Source organism: Mustela nivalis, assembly GCF_964662115.1.
Source record: "Mustela nivalis genome assembly, chromosome: 15".
Classification (NCBI taxonomy): Eukaryota; Metazoa; Chordata; class Mammalia; order Carnivora; family Mustelidae; genus Mustela; species Mustela nivalis.
In genome coordinates, this window is record NC_139034.1 from 4,410,182 (window position 1) to 4,438,152 (window position 27,971).

The following is a 27,971-nucleotide window of genomic DNA, read 5'->3' on the forward strand; positions in this document are numbered from 1 at the left end:
TCTAAGAATTACCAACTTCTCTCATGGAGACAAGCTGTTCCTCCTTGAGGCGCTGGAGCAGATGATGGGACCCTTCACAAGTCCTATGACACCCCAGGAAAGCGGCTGTGAAGAACTGGCAGGCCGTTGGGTGGAGTCAGAATGGGCCCATCTGAAGGGGGCAGATGGCCTGAGGAAGAGGCCTAGGTCCTAATTCAGATCTTGGCCAAGCCGCTAAGCTGTTTGTACCTCGGTTTTTTACGTATTCATAGGAGAGGAGAGCAGACTTTAGATAGGTTCTGAGATTTCTCCCACTCTAATTCAATGGATTCAAGTTGGCAAAAGCATCCCAAGCTCTAGAGGCACCTGCAGTCAGGAAGTCATAGTGAGAAGTTATATTCTTTATTTTATTTATTTATTTATTTAAAAGATTTTTATTTATTTATTTGACAGAAAGAGATCACAAGTAGGCAGAGAGGCAGGCAGAGAGAGAGAGAAAGGGAAGCAGGCTCCCTGCTGAGCAGAGAGCCCAAGGCAGGACTTGATCCCAGGATCATGACCTGAGCCGAAGGCAGCGGCTTAACCCACTGAGCCACCCAGGCACCCTATATTCTTTATTTTGAAAATTAGGCCAGGGATAGCCCCACTTCGCAGGAGAGGGGCGGAGGTTGTAACTTCAGTTTATCAAGGAAATAATAAGAGAGCATTGTCGTACAGGATCCTTTACCATATTATATTACTACCTGCATTTAGATTTCACGGTCTAGCCCAGAATCGTAATTCACATAACAGCGAAACTCATTTCCCAAGGTCCGGGTGTGTTTTGGAATAAACTTGCACATCTTCACGCCAAGAAGTTTTGCTGCCTCTTCTTCCATGACCGCACCTGAAGGGAAAAAACCCAGTGAGCCCAGAGTCTGAAATGCCAACTACAATGCCATCGCCAGCAGTGAAGGGATTCTTGACTAGAATACGTGAAGTTGACAATGTCGCTCAGCAAATACAGGGGAAGGTCAATTCTGGATATATCCCTTTTTACTTCAACACATTTGCAAATTACCTACTTTTTCCCTTTTTCATTTAATAAATGGTTTTCATATTTCTGCAAAACTGAGATACTTAGAAAAATTTAGAAATGAAGTTATATTCCACAAAGTAACATAAGTGAAAATAATTACTAAGAACTAGTGTTTTCCAACTTTGAGTCAAGAACCCCCCTTCTCAGTAATACCCGACCTTGCAAACTCAGGGGAATACATTCACACCAACTTCTGGCTGAGTGCTCCGGTATCTCACCTGCTGCCTGGCATGTGGCCACCACTGTGGACATGCCCCGGGGACCTCGGAGCACCTCTCCTGGAACACCCCATTGCAGGAAGTACTTCTCCAGCCAGCCCAGGCCCGAGACCCAGGACTCATCCTAGATTCTTCCCTTCCCACCACATCTTGAGCATAGTGAGTTCTTCCACTTTGATCTCAAAGTGTATCTTTACTCCATTCCCTGCCCTCCTTTCTACTGTCATACCTTGTCCCCACCACGTCTTTTCTCTGCTGGACATACCCTCAATGGGGGGGCCTGCTTCTACTTCTGTCCTTCAATCCCTTTCAGCACAAAGTGAAAGCACATTCCTTTAGGCCAACTGGGTCCTGTCCATTGGGGGCTGCTGCCTTTAAAGGATAGCCCCAACAGGGTCCATCACTTGTAGGGCTCCTCTTGCCCCTCCCCCCACTCCAGCGATGCTCCCTGCACTTGCACAGTGCTGGGTTGTGCTCCCTACATCCTTCCAAGAACCAGGGGGAGGAGGAAAACTCCAGGGGGCTCTGACACTGGTTCCTGGAATTATAATCTCTTTCCTCCCCACTCCCACCCCAGGGGGGGGTGCCCCTTGAGGTCTCCACTGGAATGTTGCTCCTCCAGGAGCTCTCTCCCAGCCCCATCTTTTTTTTTTTTTTTTAAAGATTTTATTTATTTATTTGACAGAGAGATTACAAGTAGGCAGAGAGGCAGGCAGAGAGAGAGAGGAGGAAGCAGGCTCCCTGCTGAGCAGAGAGCCCTGAGATCATGACCTGAGCCAAAGGCAGCGGCTTAACCCACTGAGCCACCCAGGCGCCCCTCTCCCAGCCCCATCTTAAGGGCACTGGTCAGTCTCAGTGCCTGCCCCACCCTTCTCTGATTCTTTCATTTTTTCACTACACTTACCAGAATTGGTCATTCATTTCTTCTGTCTGTTTTGCTAGTTTTTGACCTATCCCCTAAAACTAAAAGGTACGGTCCATGAGCTCAGAGCGCCAGCCTGTCAGCCAACACAGATGGCTAGCAAACAACTACTGAAGTAATAAGCCTTAAGTAAACATGAGCTGGGAGAAAAAGTCACTTCTTGACAATTCTCCAACACAATGGGAAACAGACTCCCAGCAGCTCCAGCTTCCTGCCCAGCCTGAGGGGCATCAGCAGCCCAAGGGCACCCCGGGGTCTGGACAACAGCCCCCCAAGGTAACTGACCAGGAGTTAACATGCTAGTTCTCCACCAACCCTCTGTATATCCACCTTAGAAAGTACATGCATGACTCTCACCAGTAAGAAAATCTTCTGCTGATTAAATAAATCTAATCCAATGCCTAGTTCTGTAACCCTATGCAATTCATTTTAATGTTATCGATTCCATGTTTCTCTTTCAGCAAGTGGAGAGGCTGGATCAAATACTGCTACTATTCCTGATGAGAAGGAGTAAAAAAACATAGTCTACTCACCAAGTGCCAGACCCCATCTCACATTTATCATATCACTTAATTCCAGCAATGCTGAAAGGCAGGACATATTACCAGTCCCAGTTTACAGATAAGGAAATCCGGGCACAGAGAGGCTATGCAACTTGTGTAGGGTTACACAGGAGATGGATTCAGGCTTTGAGTTCTGAGATCTCTTCCAGCTCCTGAAACCTAAGGCTGGAATATCTGGTCGTTGTTCCAGAGACGTACCTACCTGTGCACAGCAGAATCTTGCCCTGAGTCAGATACTTGATGGTTTCTGACGTTTTTCTGAGACACTCCTTGGAAAGGTAGGGGGGATCCGCTATTACGATGTCAAAACTGTGTGTGGCAATTTTTTCAGGTAAATCCAATGGATTATTGTAATCATAGAAGATATACTCCTCTCCATATATGGCAAATCTTTTGTCATATTCAAAGATGTATACAGAAATGTCTTCTCTGTGTAGGGATCTCAGTTTCTGGTAAACACTGGGGGCGCTCACACAGGCTATTCTAGAAAAGAAAAGGAAAAAACTCCTGAAAGATCCATAGCTTATGGTGTTAAGTAACAACTACTTCTCTAAGAGAATACAGGTCCTTGCATTCAGATTTTAATCGGAGTCCAAGTTAATGTAAAGGCAGTAAATTTCAAGAGAAAACTATACTACCTCACTTTTAAGGAATCTGGTATTTAAAAATTCTGCAACTCATAATTTTAAGGTATGTGAAAGAATAACTGCTTTTTTATAGTAAAAAATGTAAAACATTAGGAACACATTAGGAAGAAAGTTAGATAGCCCAAGGCTTAAATTTGCTTGTTATTTTCACGTTGGTCCTTGTTTTAATATTTATTTCCAATACCTTAAGTCTAAAATATTTTGAAGCTAATTTATAATATTCATAATCTAGAGAGAAAAACCCCAAACGGTTGCCTCAATAAGATATCGTAAAATGCAACATCAGTGCCAAAAAGCTACTTTGAATTTCTGTTTCTTTTTTATATAAGGAAATCAAAGAATTTGTTTCATTATAAGCAGTCCCTAGTTTACAAATGGGTAGTACTCCAACATTTAACTTTAAAACCAACTACTCAAAAAATTAAAAGTAACCTAAATATTGAATTACTGAGTTGACTGCGGTACATCTAATAAAATGGAATGGTACATATCATTACCCTGCAAGATACTGAAGGAATAAGTGTAAACCACGCTTTTATTATTATTAGTTTCAGAGGTGGAATTTAGTGATTCATCAGTTTCATTGAACACCAAGTGCTCATCACATCACATGCCTCCTTAATGCCCATCACCCAGTTACCCCATCCCTCCACCCACTTTCCCTCCAGCTACGCTCAGTTTCCTAGAGTCCAGTGTCTCATGGTTTGTCTCCCTCTCAATTTTCATCTTATTTGATTTTTCCCATGCTTCCCCTATGTTCAGCTGTTGTTTTTTAAATTCCACATATGAGTGAAATCACATGGTATTTGTATTGCTCTGACTTATTTTGCTTAGTATTCTACTCTCTAATTCCATCCACATCATTGCAAATGGCAAGATTTCATTCTTTTGAATGTCATCTGTTGGGCATCTGGCTTCTTTCCATAGTTTGGCTATTATGGACATTGCTCTATAAACACTGGAGTGCAGGTGCCCCTTTGGATCACTGTTTGTATCCTTTGGGTAAATACCTACCAGTGCAATTGCTGGGGCATAGGGTAGCTCTATTTTCAACTTTTTGAGGAACCCTCATACTGTTTTCCAGTGTGACTGCACCAGTTTGCATTCTCACCAACAGTATGAGAGGGTTCCCCTTTCTCCACAACCTTCACAGTATCTGTTTCTCTGATGCCGAGTGATGTTGAGTATTTTTTTATGTGTCTGTTGGCCATCTGGATGTCTTGGAGAAATGTCTGTTTGTGTCTTCTGCCCATTTCTTGACTGGATTTTTGTTTTTTGGGTGCTGAGTTTGATAAGTTCCTTATAGATTTTGGATACTAGCCCTTTATCTGTTATGTCATTTGCAAATATCTTCTCCCATTCCATAGATTGCCTTTTAGTTTTGTTGACTATTTCCTTTGCTGTGCAAAAGCCTTTTATCTTGATGAAATCTCAGTAGTTCATGTTTGCTTTTGTTTCCCTTGCCTTTGGATAGATGTCTAGCAAGAAGTTGCTGTAGCTTCCATGGGTATAAGAACATATGCTTACAGTTGCTCTGGTGGTCTCTGGGAGATGCATAGAGCCAGAGACCACTGGAGGTGGTCTCCCCACCTCCCCACATGGAGGAGAACCAGAACCCTGGAGGCTGACTTTTTCCTCGATCCTCTTTGTAACTTTTAGATTTTCATCATTCATATTATCATTCAAAAAAGTACTCCTTTTAAAAAGTAGACACAGCTTTAAAACTGTGAAATGCATTTTTAAAAAACATTCTATTTTTTTATTTGTGAGAGAGACAGAGAGAGAGAAAGAGCACAAGTGGGTGAGGGGCAGAGGGAGAAGCAGATTCCCCGCTGAGCTGGGATCCCAATGTGGGGCTCCAGGATCATGACCTGAGCTGAAGGGAGATACTTAACTGACTAAGCCACTCAGGTGCCTCATGAAATGCATTTCTGAACAGAGACCCGTGTTCCATGTACCAATTGGTTCCCTAAAAAGGGCTTCTCAGCCCCAGTGCACTTGAAGTGTGTGATACACCCTGCTGATGTCACATATACTTCTGTGAGAAACACGCATGTCCCAGCCCAAACAGACAAGGGCCATCAGAACCCCCAGCTCAGGCTGCTGCCAGAGCTCTGGGGGCCAGAGAGAGGCAGAGGATGGAATGATGTCCTCATTGTGCTCAAAGATACCAAGCAGTGGCCCTGGCTTAAACACACAATGCAAGTATCTTCTGAGAAAGAGGGTGAGAGACAGAGAATTTCAGACAATCGAAATCTGAGAGTTTGTCAGCAGCAGATCTCCACCATGAAATTTCAGAGCTGTACTTAGGGCTAAAGGAAAGTGGTCTGAGGCGCAAGAGGGACTGAGAGTAGAATGGTGATAAACTTGGGGGAGACAATGTCATTTATCCTGCAGCAGACCCAGCTCTGCCACTTGCTGGTGGGTGTTCTTCTGCAGGAGACACCATCTGGGGAGCCCGAGAGTCTCTCTTTACAATGCAGAGTATAATGGATCATCAAAAGGGATGACCCCCTGTAAAGCATGTATACAGTGGACAGGGCACACAGTAGAGCTCAATAAATGTTACCATTATTATTAATTTGGAATATTATGAGACACTTCCTAAAAATACTGAAGATGCCTTTCAGAGAAAATAAAAAACTTCCTCCAATGCCCATACATTAATGGAGAAAAAGAAAGCATGTGTAAAAACACTGTCATTAAGAAAAAGCTGATAAGCATCTACATATAACTTAAAAGAAAAAGAGCAGCAAAATGAAAAACTTAGGACTTCCAGTTAAAGATGGCAGATATAACACACTCATTTACATTTGCCCTTCATTAAAGCCTACAAAATAAAACATAAGTTTAAGTTCATCCTGTTGCTTAAGCATGAACTGCCAAGAGCAAAGAGAACTCTAGAGAAGACCTAAAACTATAAAAACCAACCAACCAACCAACCAACCAAAAACCCCTTAAGAAGCATAAAAGCAAATGGATAGGTGGAATCTGGCTCAGCAGACCCAACAAGCCAAGTCCTAAACTGGCAGCCAGGTAAGCTGAGAAGCATCCTGGTTTACATCAGGGCACCCCCAAAGGCTCAGGGAAGACCTGGGGGAGAAGGCGGGGCTAAAAACAGGAAGATTCACTGAAAGTCTATTTAATAAAGAAGAAACTCGTTCCCAGGATTCTCTTCCCCAACCCACGCCTCCAAAACTGTGGTAGAAACCTTTCCCCAAACTGAAGGGCCTGAGTTAAGAAAATAGAAAAAAGGAAAGAAGAAAATAAAAAGTACAGAAGGTGAAAGCGCCACAGCAAGGCACCAAGGATGGGAATAAGAGAAAACCTGAAGCTTGCTGTGGACAGAGACAGGAAAACACAGGTTTCCTACAAGAAATCAGAATGGCACTGGGTTTCTCACAGCGCCTACAGAAACCCAGACGCAGTGAGCCAATGCCCTCAAAACCTAGAAGAGATACCCAGCAACACCAACACAGTCAAGAGGAAGGACAGAATAAAAGTGCTTACATATATGAAAGGTTTAAACATTTTCCTCCAGTGTACCTTTTTGGTGGAAGCTATCGAAGGATGTACCAACCTAGATAAGGCTGTACACTAAGAACTGGAGTACAGGAAACAGGAATCCAGAGGAAAAGAGAAGTAAAAGGGCTCTGGTGAAGGAAGATACCAAGGTAAGACCGACAGCAAAGCTAGAAATCAACTAGTCTAGGTAAGAGCAGTTTGTAAAGCCTCAGAAGTGACTTTTTTCATGGAGTTGAAACATGTCTGCATTAATGGATAGGAGGTTCACATAACTGGAAGAGAGCCTGAGCATTAATTCATGATATGAATACAGATACACATAAAATGTAAGAACTACTGTCTTCAGGAAAATGAAAAATCATACTAGAAAAGGAAGAGTATAAGGCTCAGCTTTAAGGGACATTTGTGGTGGCATAATATAAACCCTGTTCTCACCAAAATTAAGACATAAATCAGGAATATAGACAGAAAGCATGCATATGTGTGGAGTTTGAGAGAGAGCTAAATCGTCACACTCCATAGTAAGAAGTCAAGAAATAATGTCTACAAGTGACAGATCAAGAAGTGCCAATATAAACAGGTATTGAGAAATATGGCTGTAAATATCTAATGCATCCACGGAAAGGGAGCAGAGGGAAGGAAGCACACAGCGGGCAATAAGCAATTGATTTTTTTTTTTTTTTTTTTGAGCAAGCCTTGCAGCACCATTTGGCTTTAAATTATATACATACAAAATTCTGATGAAAATAAAAACTGAGGGGCGCCTGGGTGGCTTAGTGGGTTGCGCCGCTGCCTTCGGCTCAGGTCATGATCTCAGGGTGCTGGGATCGAGTCCCGCATCGGGCTCTCTGCTCCGCGGGGAGCCTGCTTCCCTCTGTCTCTCTCTGCCTGCCTCTCCATCTACTTGTGATTTCTCTCTGTCAAATAAATAAATAAATAAAATCTTAAAAAAAAAAAAACAAAACTGAAATAACAAAACAGAAAACACGTATTCTTTTTCTTATTAATTTTTTTAAAAGTAATCTCTATACCCAGCACGGGGCTTGAACTTACAACCCTGAGATCAAGAGTTGTGTGCTCTGGCAGGGATGTCCACTATACCACAGCTATTCTACATGTTTCTAGAAGTCCTAGCCTCAGCAATCAGACAACAAAAAGAAATAAAAGGTATCCGAAATGGCAAATAAGAAGTCAAACTCTCACTCTTTGCAGATGATACTTTTGTGAAAAACCCAAAAGACTCCACTCCAAAACTGCTAGAACTCATACAGGAATCCAGTAAAGTGTCAGGATATAAAAATCAATGCACAGAAATCAGTTGCATTTCTATACACCAACAAGAAGACGGAAGAGAGAGAAATTAAGGAGTGGATCCCATTTACAATGGCACCCAAAACCACAAGATACCTAGGAATAAACCTAACCAAAGAGGCAAAGAATCTGTACTCAGGAAACAAAGTATTCATGGAAGTGAGTGAGACACAAAGAAATGGAAAAACGTTCCAAGCTCATGGATTGGACGAACAAATATTGTGAAAACGTCTATGCTATCTAAAGCAATCTACACATTTAATGCAATCCCTATCAAAATACCATCAATTTTTTTCAAAGACATAGAACAAATAATCCTAAAATTTATATGGAACCAGAAAAGACCCCGAATAGCCAGAGGAATGTTGAAAAAGAAAACCAAATTTGGCAGCATCACAATTCCAGAGTTCAAACTCTATTACAAAGCTCTGGTCATCAAGACAGCACGGTACTGGCACCAAAAGAGACACACAGATCAATGGAACAGAATAGAGAGCCCAGAAATAGACCCTCAACTCTATGGTCAACTGATCTTCAACAAAGCAGGAAGGAATGTCCAATGGAAAAAAGACAGCCTCTTCAATAAATGGTGCTGGGAAAATTGGACAGCCACATGCAAAAGAATGAAACTGGACTATTTCCTTATACCACACACAAAAATAGACTCAAAATGGATGAAAGACCTCAGTGTGAGACAGGGATCCATCAAAATCCTTGAGGAGAACACAGGCAGCAACCTCTTCCACCTCAGCCGCAGCAACATCTTCCTAGGAACAACGCAAAAGGCAAGGGAAGCAAGGGAAAAAATGACCTATTGGGATTTCATCAAGATCAAAAGCTTTTGCACAGCAAAGGAAACAGTTAACAAAACCAAAAGACAACTGACAGAATGGGAGAAGATACTCACAAATGACATATCAGATAAAGGGCTAGTGTCCAAAATCCATAAAGAACTTAGCAAACTCAACACCCAAAGAACAAATAATCCAATCAAGAAATGGGCAGAGGACATGAACAGACATTTCCACAAAGAAGACATCCAGATGGCCAACAGACACATGAAAAAGTGCTCCATATCACTCGGCATCAGGGAAATACAAATCAAAACCACAATGAGATACCACCTCACACCAGTCAGAATGGCTAAAATCAACAAGTCAGTGTCGCTCTCGGCCCGCAAGAACGACTCAGAGACACGCGTGGAGGCAAACTTCTTTAATGGCTTCTTTTTATCTTCTTCCCCCTCTGGCGCAGCACTGCACGCAGCTCCCGCCGCCCCGCTCAGGCGTCGCCGCCGCCTCCAGGGCCGCGCTACGCCACTCGGCTCCCGCCGCCATGGTCCGGGCTGCGGCCCCCTCCGGCCAGCGCGGCCTGGCTCCCGACCCGCCCGCCCCTCTACAAGTACATCCAAGCATATATACACCGGCAGCTTAGCCCGCCTAGCCAATCACCGCAGTGCTCATGCACCTCCCGCGTGAGTGGACCTAAATGAACAGCCAATCATATTCAGTCCCTTACAGCTCTTATAGTAGGCCTCCTGTACTGGCTCCCGACAATTCAGGAAATGACAGATGTTGATGAGGATACAGTGAAAGGGGAACCTTACTACACTTTTGGTGGGAATGCAAGCTGGTGCGGCCACTTTGGAAAATAGCATGGAGGTTCCTCAAAAAGTTGAAACGAGAGCTTCCCAATGACCCAGAATCACACTACTGGCTATTTATCCTAAAGATACAAATGTAGTGATCCAAAAGGGCACCTGCACCTGAATGTATACAGCAGCAATGTATACAATTTAGTCAAATTATGGAAAGAACCTAGATGTTCATCAACAGATGAATGGATAAAGAAGATGTGGTATAGATATACAGTGGAATACTATGCAGCCATCAAAAAATTAAATCCTGCCACTTGCAACGATGTAGAGGCAACTAGAGGGTATTATGCTGAGCGAAATAAGTCAATGAGAGAAAGACAATTATCATATGATCTCTCTGATATGAGGAATTTCAGAGGCAGGAAGGGGGGTCATGGTGGATAGGGAGGGAAAAAATGAAACAAAATGGGATTGGGAGGGTGACAAACTATAAGAGACTCTTAATCTCATGAAACAAACTGAGGGTTGCTGGGGGGTGGAGGGGGTAGGGAGACGGTGGTGGGGTTATGGACATTGGGGAGGGTATGTGCTATGGTGAGTGCTATGAAATGTGTAAGCCTGATGATTCACACACCTGTACCACTGGGGCTAATAATACATTATATGTTAATTAAAAAAATTTAAAAATAAATAAAAAATAAATGTATCAATTCTAAGCAAAAAACAAAAAAAAAAAACAAAAAAAAAACAAAAAAAAAACCACGGTGCCTGGGTGGCTCAATGGGTTAAAGCCTCTGCCTTTGGCTCTGGTCATGATCCCAGGGTCCTGGGATCGAGCCCTATTTCAGGCTCTCTGCATTCCCCCACAACTCAACCTCTGCCTGCCTCTCTGCCTCCTGGTGATCTCTCTCTGTCAAATAAATAAACAAAATCCTTAAAAAAAAATACAAATGGTAAAAAAAAAAGTTGTGTGCTCCACCGAATGAACCAGCCAGGCACCCTGAAAACCTGTATTCTTAAAACTTCAAAAGTCAAACATAAAGATTTTTTTTTTCTTTTAAAGCAAACTTTAGGGGTATAAATGTAAGAAACAGGTTACAGAACACTGAAATAAATATCAGAGGTAGGATATCTTATGAGTGGATTTCTGTGTCCCTAAACTCAGTCTTGGAGCAGTTCTTAATTCGTCATGTTCTGCAAACCACGGTTTACCGCTTTTGCAGATTAGGGTTCAGACTTCTTCCAAACCACTGCTCAACAAGGAAGGCCATTTCAAACATTACTTTAGATCAGAAGGCAAAAGAGAGACCAACTCTGGATCTTACCTGCCACGTTCTCCAGCAGCTGCAACGGCTTCTGTTGCAAGTCGCAAAGCAGTGTCCTGACTGTACCAAAACTGGCTCAGCTGCTGGAACAGAGCAATGAGTCAAAGTCATTTCAGAACCACCATAAATGCTGTCCTTTAATTTATATCTACCATATCAGTGTGCACATTTTCTTCAGGTTTTTTTCTTTTTCTTTTTAAGATTTTATTTATTTATTTGACAGACAGAGATCACAAGTAGGCAGAGAGGCAGGCAGAGAGAAAGAGAGGGAAGCAGGCCCCCAGCTGAGCAGAGTCCGATGTGGGGCTCGATCCCAGGACCCTGGGATCATGACCTGAGCAGAAGGCAGAGGCTCAACCCACTGAGCAACCCAGGCACCTCCCCACACACTTTTTATGTTACTTTTCTCTGACATCTGTTTTATTCTGCACATTTTGTGACTGTTGACCTAGAAAATACCAAGGTGGATAAATGTTTCCAAAGACAGAATGTACTTATTCATTTGGATATAAATGAACTATGTCTGTGTCTAACCATTCTTAGCTGCAGGAAAATGCCAAGCTCCACCTTTCTTTGCTTAAGCAGCACCCACTGAGCCTGTAAGACTGCACCAAAGAATGCTGAATAGATGACAGCTGTTATAAAAAAAGAAAGAAAGAAAGACAAAGAGCAAGATGACAAACATCTTACACCTTGAGGAAAAAACAAGTAACTTAAGAAACATTCATAAGGTAAAGGCTGAGGCCAGGCGTGGGAGAAAAAGGATCACAGACTGGGTTTTGCTGTCCTCATCCCTGTGGTGTTGGTTAACATATGCTGCTAATTGGTAATTGAACCTAGAAGCTTAATCAGACTCAAATTTAGTTTTTAGGCAAGAATCACACAAAGGTGGAAGTGTGTTCTTCCATCAGCAGAAACACTGATTGGTTGTCTCCTTTTGTGATGTCAGCAGCCCCTGATGCTCAGGGGCTTAATTAGAGCCTTCTGTAAAATAATTTCAAAGAATAATTACTTTTTAAAAAGAAAAAGTGTGGTGCCTGGGTGGCTCAGTGGGTGCTTAAGAAGCTGGAGGAAAGCCCCTACTACACAGGATATGCAAGGGGGTCTGCTTGACTTGCACTGGGAGGTGGGTGACTATTTCTGGCAGTTGGCTACCGAGCTGCCCTTCTCTCTTACTCCAGCATTGTCAGAGCACAGCTGTGTATTTTGGCTCTCCTCATACCCTTCTAAAAAATAAAAGTCTTTCTCTTATTCAGTGTGCTGCATGAAGATAGCTTTAAAAGTCAAAAGCAAGACCTGTACCCCTGGGGATAAAAATATATGTTTATAAAAAATAAAAAATTAAAAAAAAAATCACAATAAAAAAAAAAAAGTCAAAAGCACTACTAAACTTACAAAGAAAAACAAGAGTCCCTGCCCCCACTCCTCAAAAGCATCTTCTGAAGTGTTGGCTCTTCTGTCATTTGTTCCCACATTTCCAAATATTATGCTTTAAATGCTCCTTTTTTATTTTTTTAAAGTGTATTTATTTATTTTTAAGTAATCTCTGCACTCAGTGTGGGACTCAAACTCACAACCCCAAGATCAGGAGTCCCATGCTTTTCTGACTGAGCCAGCCAGGTGTGTCTAAATGCTATCTTTTGATTAATTCACTTTACATTATGGCAGATGAGAATTTCACTCTGTCATGCACACCCTCTCCTACCCTTCACCTCCCCATATTAATTATAACCTGTTTTGGTTAAAATCACAGTCAGTGTTTACCTTGGGGGCAAGTAACATATTTTGCTACCATTTCCTTCTAGTATGTTACCTTTTCTTTTTCCTAGACTCAATACATGTGTCATTTGCTTGTTTTTTTGAACTCACCTCTAATTCTTCCACATCCTCTGGCAGCCTTGGAGAAGCAGTGCATGGGTGGTCAATGCCATGAGACTTGCCATTTCTAAAATGTTTTTTAGTTTATCTTCATGTTTGATAGCTCAGCTGAGTACAGAATTCTAGGCTGAACAAAATTTTACCTCAAATACTGAAGACATTGCTCCACTTTTTTCTAGTTTTCTAACAAAGCTATCAAAAAGTGCAATGTGACTCATCCTGAGTCTTTGTAGGTGGTCTGCTTTTCCTCTGGAAGGTTCTAAGATCTTGTCACCTGCATACAGAATTTTCAGTCATGTAACCATGTGTCTTAGTAAGGATCTGAAGTTCTGGAAAATTTTCTAATATTAATCTATGAAGATTTCCTCTCCCCTTTGTTTTCAGTTCAGTATTTCTAACTCCAATTAGTTAAATATTGAGCCTCTTGAATTTATTCTCTAGTTTTATAATGTTTTCTTTCCAATACTTGCATCATTCTCTCTCTCTCTTTTTTTTTTTTTTTTTTTTTTTTTGGTCCCTAAGAAATTTTCTCAACTTGATAAACCAAACCAAAGAAAGTGTCAAAATTATAAAAATACTTAATTCTAAATAGTGGGATTAGGAATAACTTACTTTTGTGTTCATATTTTTATATATTTTCTAAAACAACCATGGATTACTTTTAAAATCAGAAAAAAACACACAGTGTTTCAAACATTAAGCAGGGAGAAAAGAAAAGAATGAGGTACTTCAAGTCTCTGACATTTACAGAAGCAGCAAACCAGAAGACAAAGACACGTAAAGAAGGGAAATTGTGAGAAAAAGGCTTTTGTGTTGGTAGAAAATTTAGTGTAGAAATATTTTTATCAGTCAGTTTCAAACAGATGGTAAAATAGGAGAATTTTATACAACTTAAGAGATCCAAACTTGACACAAAATGTATAGGCTATAAAAAGGTTATTAAAAAAAAGGCATACAAAACCTTCCTTCTAGTTCCAAAGTGACAGAGAGAGAGAGACACAAATCCATTACTGAGGGGTGTGCACAGAGAGAAAATACAAGCTTCATCTCTTTCTCAACTATCTCCCTCAAAAATTTAAATTGCCAGGCTCCATCCTAGCTTGGTTTCCCTCAACTCACTTTTTTTTTTCTTTTAATTCCTATTTTTATTTAGACCACAAATATATAATTAAAATACATTCTATGCACCAGAAATTATTAATATCTTCTATAGAACTCCCTCTCATCTTTTTTCATTGCATGCTTATGTTTAGTTACCCTATTTACTGCAATGATATATTTTACCCCTTTTATTAGGATGCTGGGTTCCACAAAAACCAACAGAAACCGTCCATGTACAAGAAGGAAGCACAAGTTTGTGCTGGTCACAAATGAACATTCTGTCCCCGTCTGACCACCAACTAGCCTGATGGTCAGACCCAGGAAAATCTGCATTTATGCTGTCTTAGATGATCATGGACTGAACTCTGTCTCAGCTCCCAGGACAGGCTATCAGCTTCTGAGGGGCAGGTGAGACAGACACTGATATGAAGTAGGATACAAACACAGGGCAGGACCGACAGGTGTGGACAAGTACGGAATCGGCATCGCACCCATACTTTCGGAGGGATGTGGAATGCATTTACTTACCCAGTTCTCTTCTATTATTCCAATATTATATTTATCATCTCTGCCTGGGTCACTTTGTTGTTTCTGCTCGGCATAAAATTCCTGGAGGGCTGCTAAGGCATGGGAAGACAGCTGGGGGATATCTTCATCATCAGAGTCACTCATTTCACAAATCGTCTATAATCTGCAAATAAATAAGCAAAGGTATTGTGGGGGTATTTTTCCTCTCTCCCATCAAATAACAATTTAGAAATTTTTTATCTCACAGCAAAGGTCCAAACTGGAAGTGGGTTTTATAAGAGAAACTCATATTTAAAATTTCTGAGATCAAACATCTACAGAAGTCGCCTATTGAAAGACAGCTCAACAAATGCAGGCTTTTCCTTTATCCATATTCAGTTTTTACAAATGAGATTCTTGCATTTTTAAGACCCCTAGCAGAATGAAATTTTTTACCATAAATATCGAAAGACATTTTGCTTTCTTCTGGCACCCCAATAGCCATATGTGGACATTTCACAGTAGATCCCCGAATCAGAAATCATTCTGAGTTTGAATGTCACTGTTCAGGTGATCTAAGGCTCATGGGTGTTATCGATAGGGTAAGTGAAGGACATATAAAGGAGGGGAATAGAAAGAGGTATGGAAATTTAAAGGAATGACAAGGAGAAGGGGAAGAAGTAAAACACAGGGAGGGAGAAAAAGAAGGGGTCTTGCAGGAACTGATGGCCAGGCCAATCACTTCTTGTGGTACCAATGGAGTTAGCCAGACTGGGAGATTAAGGCACAGCTCTGGTCCAGACAGCAAAGTCTTCCCAAGACTCCTGACCACTTCAAGTTCAGGGGGGTTCCCAAAACCACCCTCACGTCCAGTAATTTGTTAGACGGATTCACAGAACTCACTGAGAACAACTGTACTCACAGTTGATACAAATCAGAGCCAGCCAAAGGAAGAGATGCACAGGGCAGCGTCAAGAAGAGCTCCAAACAGGAAGCTCCCATCGCCCTCAGGATGCATCACCCTCCATGCAGATACGGGATCATATGCATGGAGTCCTGCCAACCAGGGAAGCTCTGCAGAGTTTCAGTGTCCAGCTATTATTAAGGTTTCACTGTGTTGGTATGAGTGACTGAATGATAGCCCACCTGGATGAAGTCAGTTTCCAGATGTCCCAACCAGGAGGTAGGGTTGATAAGACCTCATGGCCCTGATAAATAACAAAGACTTTCCCACAACCTGGGACAGTCTACGTTTTTACAGGTTACCTCCCAAGAGCCTTGGCAAAGCTCAAACCTCTCTTTGAGGTCAAATTCTTTACTACACAGTACCAAACATATTTTTAAGCCAAAAGTTAGATAACTTTTTTTTTTCTAAGAGCATAAAAACAGCATCTTATTTGCTTTTTAAAATATGCCCAAAGTGTACAGCAAGTGATGTGTTGAAAATCAGCAAAGATTATTCAATAGCTTCGTCACATGGCTCCCTTCCTCCTCCAAGGCCTGTGGAGGTGTACCTGATTGACAATCTTGGCCCCCTTGGTGCCTATGCCACCAAGGGCAGCTGGTAAAATAGCATTCGAACCTGGCAAATTCACCAGGCTTAGGAAAAGGGTTCAAGAGATGCTGAGCAGCCACTTAAAATGAAAAATGCCAAGATGCCTAAGTGGTGCAGTCAGTTAAACCTCTGACTCCTGGTTTCCGCTCAGGTCATGATCTCGGGGTTCTGGAATCCAGCCCCCTGATGGGCTCAGTATGGAGTCTGCTTGAGATTCTCTCTCCCTCTGCCTCTCCACTCATGCTCCCTCTTTAAATATATATATATTTATATATATAAATATATATATAAATATATATATATATATATATTTTTTTTTAAAGGAGAAATGCCTGCTAGATGCTGCTTTTGTTCTACTTTTCAAAATCAAAGAGCTAGCCATTCTACCTAGGATCCAAAAATACAACCAAAAAAACAAAAAAACAAAACAAAACAAATAAACAAAAAACCCAAACCAAAAACCTTGTATGTATCAACTACTGACAAACCAATGTGTTTTCATGAAGTATAAATAGCTTATTGATTTCTTCTTTCCTTTCTTCATCAAAGACTCACCTGTAAAGTCTTGTTAATAAAACATCTGGTCACACAATTTAATCTAGGAACATAAATAAGCCCTCTATGAGCAAGCAGTTACCCCTCTAGGAAGAGAAGGAGCAAAGCAAAGGTATAAACACTATAACATATTTATAGAAAGTTCAAAAACAAGTAAAATTAAACTATTTCAAGAAGCATATCAACCTATATTTATCAAAGATAGACTAATTTTATTACCAAACCTTCCCAAAGAGAAGACTCGAGGCTGAGAAAATTTACTGATGAGTTCTAGCAAACGTTTAAAAAGAAATGTTGATAATTTTATCATCCAGAAAACAGAGGAGAAGGAGTACTTCCCAACTTGTTTAATGAAGCCAGATTAAATCTAACATAAAAACATGTCAGTATACAACCAGGTTCAATTCCTGATTGAAGGTGATCAGATATCAGAGACAGAGAGGGATGGTGGTTTCTGGTGAAAGTGATTTAGCAAACTTCTTGCTAAAATGAGATTTTACAAAGAAGTGCACAGATGGGCCTAGAAGGTTCAGGAGGCTGACTCAAGTTTGATCAAGCAAACAATCTTAGCTACAGGAAACTCTGGACTGTAGTCCAAATCAGGCCTGTGGCTTTTTTTTGCAAATCAGATTACTGGGAACACAGCCACATCATTTGGTTTATATATGTCTTACAGTTGTTTTTATGATATATGTCTTACAGTTGTTTTTATGATAAGTTATTATCATAAGTTATTATAAGAAGTTATTATTTTAGGGCGCCTAGGTGGCTCAGTGGGTTAAGCCACTGCCTTCGGCTCGGGTCATGATCTCAGGGTCCTGGGATCGAGTTCCGCATCGGGCTCTCTGCTCAACGGGGAGCCTGCTTCCCTCTCTCTCTCTCTGCCTGCCTCTCCGTCTACTTGTGATTTCTGTCAAATAAATAAATAAAATCTTAAAAAAAAAAGAAGTTATTATTTTAGTAAATATTTTAATATTTATTACCTGGTCTTTTACAAAAAGTGTGCTGACTCCTAATTTAACAGTTTATTAATTTTTATTTTATTTTTAAAAAGATTTGATTTATTTATTTGACAGAGGGAGATCACAAGTAGACAGAGAAGCAGGCAGAGATAGAGGAGGAAGCAGGTTCCTGCTGAGCAGAGAGCCGGATGTGGGGCTCGATCCCAGGACCCTGAGATCATGACCTGAGCCAAAGGCAGAGGCTTTAACCCACTGAGCCACCCAGGCGTCCCCTAGTTTAACAGTTTAAAAGCGAAAAGCCATATGATCATTTGCATAGATACTACAAAAGCTTTTGACAAAATTCAACACCCATTCATGTTAAAAACTGAACAAACTAGGTATAAAAGGGAACTTCAATCTGATAAGCGGTCCCTACAAAACACATAAGCTTCATACTTTTCTTCGTGGTGAAACAATAAATGCTTTCTCTCTAAGCTCAGGAACAAGAGAAAGGATATGCACTGTCACCACTTTCATTTAAAATTATCCTGGCTTTTCATTAATTCCAGAAGGCAAACAAACAAAACAAAAACAAGCAAGCATCAAGACTGGAAAGGAAGAAATGCCCCTATCTGTAGACATGATTATGTACAGAGAAAATCCTAAGGAAACATTACTCTCATCCAGGTGATCAAGGTCAACATCAATGGTGATAATTGATTATCAGCAGCCTGTAGCCTTGATATACAGTGATGAAAACAGTACTTCATGGTCTTCCCCCCACAAAACACATAATCCCAGTGTAAGCATGAACGAAAATCAGACAAACCCCGATTAAGAGTCATCAAAAACAAGAAAAACACAACAGTCACTGCCAAGAAGTGCCTATGTATTACCTAAGGACATCAGAATAAAGTATGGGCTTTGGTTAATAATAATGTAGCAATATTGTTCATTAGGTGTGACAAACGTACCCCATTAGTAGAAGATGTTAATAATAGGGGAAACTGGGTATAGATACATAGGAACTCATTGATATCTTCCCAATTTTTCTGTAAACTTAAAACTATTCTAAGACAAAGTTTATTTTCAGAAAATTTTAAGGAAGCATAACCAACTTCAACAACAAAAACTACTAGAATTAATAAATGAGTTTATCGAAGTCTAAGAGTATACGATCAATACAGAGAAGTAAATTGCACTTCTGTATTCTAACAGCAAGTAAATAGAAATTAAGCTTAAAAGCAATTTCCTATAAAATAGCATAAAAAATACTTAAGAGTATATTTAACATAAAGACTGTTAAGTCCTCGATACTGAAAATTCCATAGCACTGTTGAAAGAAATTAGAGAAGACCTAAGTAAAAGGAGAGACATACCACGCTCATGAACTAGAAGAATTAGTATTATTAAGGTGTAAATTCTCCCCAGATTTATCAATACATTCAAAATATCCAAGCAGCAGGGTGTGTGTGTGTGTGTGTGTGTGCATGCACCTGCATGCACTTATGAGTTTAAAATAGAAATTGATATACTGGTCCTAAAATTTATTTAAACATTCATTCATTGAAGGAAATTAAGATGGCTTCCGGTTTTTGGCTATTGTGAATAAAATACTATAAACATCTGTGTACAATTACACTTTTTTTTTTGGATTAAAGCTTTGTTTATATGAACATCAAACAAATCATAGCACTAAACCACTTACCAATATTTTGATTAGTTTCTATATCCTCAGTATTAGAAACAAATGGCCAAAATAAGCTTGGGCAGATAAAAGAAGTAAATCGGAAGAATGGAAATGCTGATGAGAATGTAGGGATATTGGTACTCTAAGCTGGTTAATAATTTAAGTTGGCATCAGCTCTATTTGGAAAGAATCAGATATTCTGCATTTAAGGATATTCCTACTTTCTGACCCAATTCTCATTTCTAAACTTCATATTTTGAAATGTTTAAATTCAGAGGAAGTGGCAAAACTAATACACTGAGGTCCAAGTATCCCTCACCTATTTTTTTTCTCATTCTAACAACTTAAAATCAGGACATGACTTTAAAAATGATGGTGTATAAATTTAACTGTGGGCATGTTTTCTTAAAGTGATGGTATTCTTATAATCCATGGTATCTCAGATTTGATAAAATATAGTTATCACTGTAACAACTGTAGGCAACACAGTGAATCATCCATGCAGCAGATCCACCATTTTGTATCCTCTACATAAAGTGTTCAGAAAGAGATGAAACTGTTCTGAGAGTTGACAATGTCCCAGTGGTATCCATGGGAATCAATGGTGAAAAAGGGTGTGTATAAAGGTTATTAGAGGATTCTGGGAAGACTAGACCAGCTGTATTGGTACAATCTGTCTGATGTAACTATTTTAGAACTGTAGAGTTTATTTAAAGGCTTTCAACTTCCAAAGGAAGGCTCAAGTACAATTAATTTCAGTCAGTTTGGGCACTTAGCTCTGCGGTGGTCACCCATCCCCCACTCCTTATTCCTGTGTCAGGAAGCTGTGTACAGGATTCTGTTTTGTGTTTGGTCCTAATATATCAAGGAGATTGAGTGAGGGCACAGAGAGATCAATGCCCTTACAAGAAGTGTTTACTATTCAGTTTCCCTAGAAATGAGAGGCATAGTGCACCATAAAGGGCCATACAAAACTTGTCACATGTGGGGACAAAGAAGCAGAGAGAGACCTGGAACTCGTCTTTACTGCTAAGGTGGGTGGGAAGAAATTAGGTGGGGATGTACCCTGTTGGGCACAAAGTAAAAACACACATTTTACAGTTTGTGGTTGGGAGGTTTGTGATATGACCTTGATGTGCCCATGAAAACTGGTTTGCAGGGAAGATGGAAACAACTCTGGCCACTAGTTTGGCCCTGTAACTAGCTGATGCCAAATGAACAAATACAAAGCTTAAGAGCACACAAAGTCCCAGGAGTAGTTTGTATGCAATTGTGGGAAACAAGGTAGAGAATAAGGGCTCTGTCCTTCAAATATTGGGGATCTGTATACTCATCAGTAAACAGCTGCTCTGCATATGGAGGCACAGACACAGTCAAGCAGCCGTTAGGGTAAGGCTCCTACTGTGGTCCTTAGTTCCACCTCCAGTTCAAGAAACTTTGAGAGGATTTAAAGGGCCAGCAGTTCTTTCTTCACTTTATTTTTCTCTTGTTCTCCTTTGGGAAGCCAAACATTTAAGGACAAGATCATTATAAAAAGGAACTACATATACAGGGGAATTTAGAAAGTCACTTAAAATCTTCCCAGGAAGAGGTAGACAGAAAAAAACCTGAGAAGACCTTAAGTTTACACCTCAGGCTGATACTCAGCACAGACAGCCCTACAACATCAAAACTCCAAAACAATAAACAGAACAATAATAAAATCAGCAAATCCTTGAGAAGGGGAAGAATCTAATTTCCAGAGTTACCACCAGTTTTCAACAACAACAACAAAAAATCACAAGGCATACAAAGAAATTGGAAAGTATAGCCCATTCAAAGGGAAAAAGTAAATCAAGAGAAACCATCGCTGAGAAAGATCAGATGGTGGACCTACTAGAGAAAGACTTTAAAACATGTTAAAGAAACTAAAGGAAGATGTGGGAAAAGCTAAGAAAATGATGTATGAACAAAATGGGAATATCAATAGAGACAGGAAACATAAAAAGAAATTTAAAGGGTCCAGAGCTAAGAATTACAATTACTGAAATGAAAAATTCACTAGAGGAATTCGAAGGCAAATTAGACAGAATCAGCAAACCTGATGATAAGATAATTAGAACTACTAAGTTTGAGGAAAAGAAAGAAAGAAAAAAAAAAGAATAAAGAACTTAAGGGCATATACCAAGTAGACCAAAATACACACTGTGGGAGTCTCAGAAAGAGAGGAAAAAGGGACAAAGCAATTATTTGAAGAAATAATGGCTGAAAACTTCCCAAATTAGGTGAAAGACAGAACTATAAACATCCAAGAAGCTTAATGACCTCTTTAGTAGAATAAACTCAAAACACCCACACATAATAAAAATAACTATGGAAAGCCAAAAATAGAATCTTGAAAGCATCAAGACAGGGTACTTGTCACATAAAAGGGATCACCAAAAGGGATCATTAGTAGATTTCTCATCAGAAATGTTGGAGGCTAGAAAGGAGTGGACTGATATACTTAAAAAGTGCTGAATAGGAAAAAAAAATCAGCCAACAACGCTTATCTGATGAAAATGTCCTTCAAAAGTGAGGGAGAGGGGCACCTGCGTGGCTCAGTGGGTTAAAGTCTCTGCCTTCGGCTCAGGTCATGGTCTCAAGGTCCTGGGATTGAGCCCTGCACGGGGCAATCTGCTCAGTGGGGAGCCTCCTTCCTCCTCTCTGCCTGACTCTCTGCCTACTTGTGATTTCTATCAAATAAATAAATAAAATCTTAAAAAAAAAAAAGTGAGCAAGAAACTGACATTCACAGATAAACAATAGCTGAGGGAGTTCGTTACCACTAGACTACCCCTGCAAAAATTGGTACAGCGAGTCCTCTAGTTAAAATGAAAGTACACTAGACAGGGCGCCTGGGTGGCTCAGTGGGTTAAGCCTCTGCTTAACCCTTCGGCTCAGGTCATGATCTCAGGGTCCTGGGATTGAGCCCCGCATCAGGCTCTCTGCTCAGCAGGGAGCCTGCTTCCCCCTCTCTGTCTGCCTCTCTGCGTACTTGTGATCTCTCTGTTAAATAAAGAAATAGAAAAATCTTAAAAAAAAAAAAAAGAAAGAAAGTACTCTAGACAGTGACTCAAAGCCGTATGTAGAAGAGATAAAGATCTCATAAAGGTAAATATATGGGCAATTATGAAAGTAACTTTATTACTTTTATTGTAATGTCAATTTATAACTCTACTTTTTGTTTTCTACATGATCTAAGAGATCAATACCCAAGTGTCTATCAACAGATGAATGGATACATATACAAAGGAATATTATTCAGCCTTAAAAAGGAAATAAATTCGACACATGCTACAATATGGATGAACCTTAAGGACATTTTACAAGTGAAAAAAGTCTGTCACAAAAAGACAAATACTCTATGATTCCACTGTCAAATTCATAAAGGCAGCAAGTGGAATGGTGGTTGCTGGGGGATGGGAGAAATGGGAAGTTGTTTAATGTGTATACACGTTTCAGTTTTATAGGAAGATGAAGAGTTCTGGAAATGGATGGTGGCAGTTGTTGCACAACAGTACTGAATATATTAACACTACTGAGCTGTACACTTAAAAATGGTAAATTTTATGTTACATGTATATTATCACAATAAAAATATTGAGGGAAATGTTATTAGCATGGATATCAATGGATGGTTAAGTAAGGTAATTAAATGATATTGTTGTCATGACTCTGGTTATTAAAGGCTTCTGTGAAGAAGGGATATTTACACTACGATCTAAAGAATAAGTTCGCCCGTAGGCAAAGAAAGGAAAACGAGCACTGAAGGTAGAGGACATAGACTTTGCATCAAGTGTTTGGTAAAAGAACTGATGCATTATACAGTTTCAAGTAGATTAGGAATAATCTCAAAAGAACTGCCTACTAATTCAGCAATTAAATAATGTTTGCAATGAACTAATTTGAATTTTGTTGTTTTATAGTTTTGTTTATATTTAATTGAGAAATGTATTAAGTTCTGTAGATGTGGAAGAATCTGTGGTGAAATGATGCAAACAGCAGACAGCAGGATGAATTATTTGCCTTTGAGGTTATAATTTAGAATAAAAGTAACTTAAATCAACATAGAGGGGTCTGCAGCAGTCCCACTGAGCAATGGTATGAAGACTTTAAATGAGCAACTTTAGTTTACTGCAAAAAGCACAAAGAATAACTTTTTAGGAAAGCATACCAGGAGCTATCAGGCTGGAGAATTTCCAGGGGGAAATTCCAAAGATTAGTGTGTTGTGCATGCCGAACCAAGAGAGACTAAGAAAATACAGCAAACTGATCTGCAACCTACTAAAAGGTCTCATTTTGGTTTGGTGTTTCAGGATTAAGAATCTTTTCACACAATCCAGCATCTCCTGGCAGAGTTGAAGTGTACAACCAGTTCCTGATCAAAGCTACACTATGCTACTGTCTAGAAGAGGTAAAGGACAAAAAAAAGTATGTGTGTGTTAGTGTATATACATATGAATATGTATATACATATATGTATGCATGCACACCCATGTACATTGTATAGGCACATGTACGTACATCTATCCCTGATACAGACAAGAAATTTTGAATTTTTATTTACTATTACTAAGCATTTTCCACAGCTCCATTTGTGAAGAAGGGCTTTCAAACTGCAGCTTGAAATAAAACCTGAAAACCATAAGAAACCAGTTTATGTTTAAAAAAAATTCTAAAAAGCAGTTTAAGAAAACTGTCTACTTTCACTGCAAATTATACTCCAATTTATAGGCAATTTATACTCCAATCTATAGCTTAGTATGGATTGTGTTCCAAAATAAAATTTTACATTAAAGCTGACCAAATCCATTCATTTGGTAATCAGTTATTGAGGTACTGCGTTGTACTAATCACTATTCTTAGTGATGGAAATCAAAGTCCCAGTCCTCTGGGAGCTTATATTCCAGTGAGGCACAGACTATAAGCAATAGGAATAAAATGTGTTGGATGATAGTAAGATCAATAGAGGAACATGTGGAGAGCGGAAGGGGCTGCAATGTTAGCAATCATAGACTGTTTTCTACCTTAAAAAAGTGAGTTCAAGATTGCATCACTTGTTAAGTGGGAGAAATTTAAATCTGCTTATGTAATAAACATTGCTACAGACTAAATAAAATGAACTTTAGTTTCAATATTCTCACTTTTTTACTTAAGTCACTTCTTTATTGTATCTTTAGCATTGTTTAAAAACAATGGTTTTTAAGTGGGTTTATGAAATTGATGTGAAAGAGATTTTCAAGTCCAGAAAAGTTGGGAAGTGCTATGTCATATTATTAAACTGATGCTGAGTCTCATATAGCTCATACAGAAGATCAGTGGTTCTCATGGATTTTGTACCCCTGCTGCCTGCCCCAGAAGGGGAGTATTTGGCACTGTCTGGAGATATTTCTGGTTGTCAGAAGAGTGTGTGTGTGTGTGGGGGGGGGGGGGGTGACACTGGTATCTAGTGGGTAGAGACCAGGAATGCTGGCAAATACCATGTATTTACAAGACAACCCTCCACAACAAGGAACTACCTGACCTCAAATGTCTACAGTGCCATGGTTGAGGAAAAGACCAATCATTGTGATAATATGGTGAGTCCTCTATTAGAAAAGCGCCATTCACCACCGTTAGTGCAGTGGGACGGGAATGAAGAGCATGAGTGGGCGAACAGAAGTGAAACAGCAGGTGGCACTTTAACTTGGCCTTGAGGGAGAAGAAAAGATGAAGAGGGAGGACTGCAGAAGGAACAGCATGAACAAAGGGCTGGAAACATTAACTTACAGCATCAGTAGGGATTAGCAGGCTCCTAATGGACTGTGGTTTCTTTCTATTTCTTTAAATAGTATTTAACTCAAAGTAACTAATGTAATCCTAAAAAGTAATGTGTAAATCCAATTACACTTCAAATATATAAAATTCAATCTCCATATATTAAATTTACTAAAGCAAGCCACTCCCTCCCCCACTGTATAAATTCATACAGTTTCATATTGCCGTCCGCAAGCTATTTTAGTGAAGGCAGTGTGATTCAGTGGAAAGAGCACTAGGAGAAACCCCCAGGTTTAGGGCTCACCTCAGAGCCTGAGTAAATGGGTAGGGGGTGTGGAGGGGGGGAAGGGAAATCTGAGGTAGTCTGTAAGGCTCCCTCTGAAAATGGGTAAGAATGGCCTAGATGTTTCCTAAATAGTTTTGCATATTGCCCTTCGACTCTATCCTTAATCCCATTTACTGTCAGAAAAGGGCCAAAATCTTTCATTTTCATCTTTGTATACGTAGATACCCTGCCTAAGATGCTTTCTTCCCTCTCATTTTCTAAAATTCTATTTATCCTGTTATTTTAAGAAATTAACTTTTAAAAAGGTAAAATTTACCTACAGTTTAATACAGATCATAAACGTACAACACGGTGAACTGCTTTGTGTACCTCCACGAGATCACAACCCCTGTCAAGATAACCTTCTGACCTTACACATCCTCCCTTTCCCTTGGAAAGTGTCCCCCATCCCAGCTAGGTCCCTTACTGGGATCCCTGTAGGAGACGCTACTGCCCTCAAGTACCGGTAAGTTTCCCGTGTTCCCGCCTGTCCTGGGGAGCTGCGGCCTGGTCCACGCCGCTCAACACCCTGCGCCCAGCAGAGGACCTGCCTCCTAAGGCCCCAGGAGACAGGTGCGGAGGCTTGAACGCCCGGGACAAAGGAGTGAATAGCAGCAGGCCCCAGTTCCGTTTCTGACCGGAGGGGAGTTCTCGTGCCGCCCTGGCCTGGGGGTTGGCTCTTCCCCGCACCTGGCCTGCCTAAGCCCAGCCGCGCGGACCTTCCCGGGCCGGGGCCCACGAGGCCGGGTCTCATACAACAGCAACCAGGTTCCCCTCTCAGCGCGGCAGCCATCCCCAGACACCACTAATTGAAACCCCTCCTCCTCCACTGCACTGGGGAAAGAGCCACAAGAGAAAAAGAACCACAATCGATTCCGCAGCCGCCGAACAGCGCAGAAACCACCCCACCTTGGCAACCGGGATCTTCCACTCACAAGCCACACGTGCGCAGTCACTCCGTGATAGGGCGACGGGCGGGGCCCGGCCGTGCTGCATTCGCGCATGCGCACAGCCTCCCGCCCGAGGGCGCTTCCGGGAAGCGGGTGAACGCAGTTCGTTCCAGGCCTTCCAAGTCCCGCTTTCCGAGACAAGTACTGACTCTTGATGGAACTGTTTCCTCTCGTTTCTCTATCTTATAAATTACACCTAAGAATGGTGGCAATAGACAAGATTTAAGGTTTTAGATTCCCTTCAAATTAAACGTATTGCAGGTAGCTTATTTTGCACTTGAAGCTAGATGTCCGTTTTACAAACATTAAATTCAAACCTGTCTAGTTTACCCAGTCTTAATACAGAAATTAAAAAAAAAATTAAAATAGAGGCACTAAGACATTAAATTGAGGCTTTGTAATATTGACAGATTTAGAGGCATTTTTCATTTGGGGGTTAGCTATAGAATGCAAGAGATATAAATGAGCGCAAGATCTGATTGGTGAACGATGACATGCTGAAATAAGACCCGCTACTAATTGGGCAAACAATGTAATTATGAGGCAACAACATTATCCATGAAAATAACAGATACTTTTTGGTCAGCTGACCTGCCAGTCCTTCAGAGCCTTCAGAGTTGAGTGCCTTCAATGTGTAAGACATCTAGCATACAGTACCTACCACATAACACATAGTGTAAGAGAGGTTCCCTTCCAGCTTCACGGTCACCGAAACTCAAGGGAGATAATTTTCCATTCCCCAAGGCAATCAATGTTATGTTCCTACCTTCCTTTATCAATTTTATGATCTTGCTAAGTTATGTATTTTCCAAATAGCTTTAAGTCCTTTTTTTTTTTTTTGGATGAGGATATAAATAAATTGCTCAGCTGCCAAATGATGACATTCAGTAGTTCATAAAAGAGGTTTACAACTTTGTTGAGTACCATAATTTTAAGTACTATTTGCAGGTCTGTAACATGATTTACTTTGAATGCTTCGAACTTAAGACAAATCTACTAAATATTTCAAAATCAGTTGTAACTTAGCAAAGAGGCTGTAAAGAAAATATATAAAACTAAAAGAAATCAGTAACATTAACCAGGAAACAATAACCAATTTTTATGGCAGTACAATTTTAGAGGTAGTGTCCATACATATGAGACTGCCTTGGCTTGTAAATTATCAGAAAATTTATGCTAGGGGCACCTGGGTGGCTCAGCGGGTTAAAGCCTCTGCCTTCGGCTCAGGTCATGATCCCAGGGTCCTGGGATCAAGCCCCACATCGGGCTCTCTGCTCCGCAGGGAGCCTGCGTCCTCCTTTCTCTCTGCCTGCTTCTCTGCCTACTTGTGATCTCTGTCAAATAAATAAAATCTAAAAAAAAAAAAAAGAAAGAAAAAGAAAATTTATGCTAAAGCAAATCACTTTGGGTTTGAAACATCTTTTTAGGGGCTCCTGAGTGGCTCAGTCATTAAGTGACCTCGACTCAGGTCATGATCCCAGCGTTCTGGGATCCAATGCCTTATCAAGCTCTCTGCTCAGTGG

At 40.4% G+C, this 27,971-nt stretch overlaps 1 protein-coding gene across 2 annotated transcripts; it reads right to left on the reverse strand.

The window, feature by feature from the left end:
- Positions 1 to 365: 365 nt before the first annotated feature.
- EEF1AKMT1 (EEF1A lysine methyltransferase 1) lies at positions 366 to 26,520 on the reverse strand. 2 transcript variants are annotated; one of them, XM_082701690.1, is made up of 5 exons: positions 26,408 to 26,520; positions 14,673 to 14,835; positions 11,166 to 11,245; positions 2,963 to 3,243; positions 366 to 865 (listed from the first exon to the last, which is right to left on the reverse strand). In XM_082701690.1, the coding sequence occupies exons 2-5, from the start codon at positions 14,814 to 14,816 to the stop codon at positions 729 to 731; spliced, it is 642 nt and encodes a 213-aa protein (XP_082557816.1). In that variant the 5' UTR covers positions 14,817 to 14,835; positions 26,408 to 26,520; the 3' UTR covers positions 366 to 728. The 2 variants fall into 2 exon arrangements, with proteins under 2 accessions (XP_082557816.1, XP_082557815.1); XM_082701689.1 differs by having other exon boundaries at positions 11,166 to 11,248.
- Between the last annotated feature and the right edge of the window lie 1,451 nt (positions 26,521 to 27,971).

Excerpts from the sequence above, each read along its gene's own strand:
- EEF1AKMT1 (XM_082701689.1), bottom strand. The coding sequence starts at position 14,816 with ATGAGTGACTCTGATGATGAAGATATCCCCCAGCTGTCTTCCCATGCC. Across the intron at positions 3,244-11,165 it reads GCTGCTGGAGAACGTGGCAG|AATAGCCTGTGTGAGCGCCC; the intron begins GTAAGATCCAGA and ends TTTCTTTTCTAG. Across the intron at positions 866-2,962 it reads CAAGATTCTGCTGTGCACAG|GTGCGGTCATGGAAGAAGAG; the intron begins GTAGGTACGTCT and ends TTTTCCCTTCAG.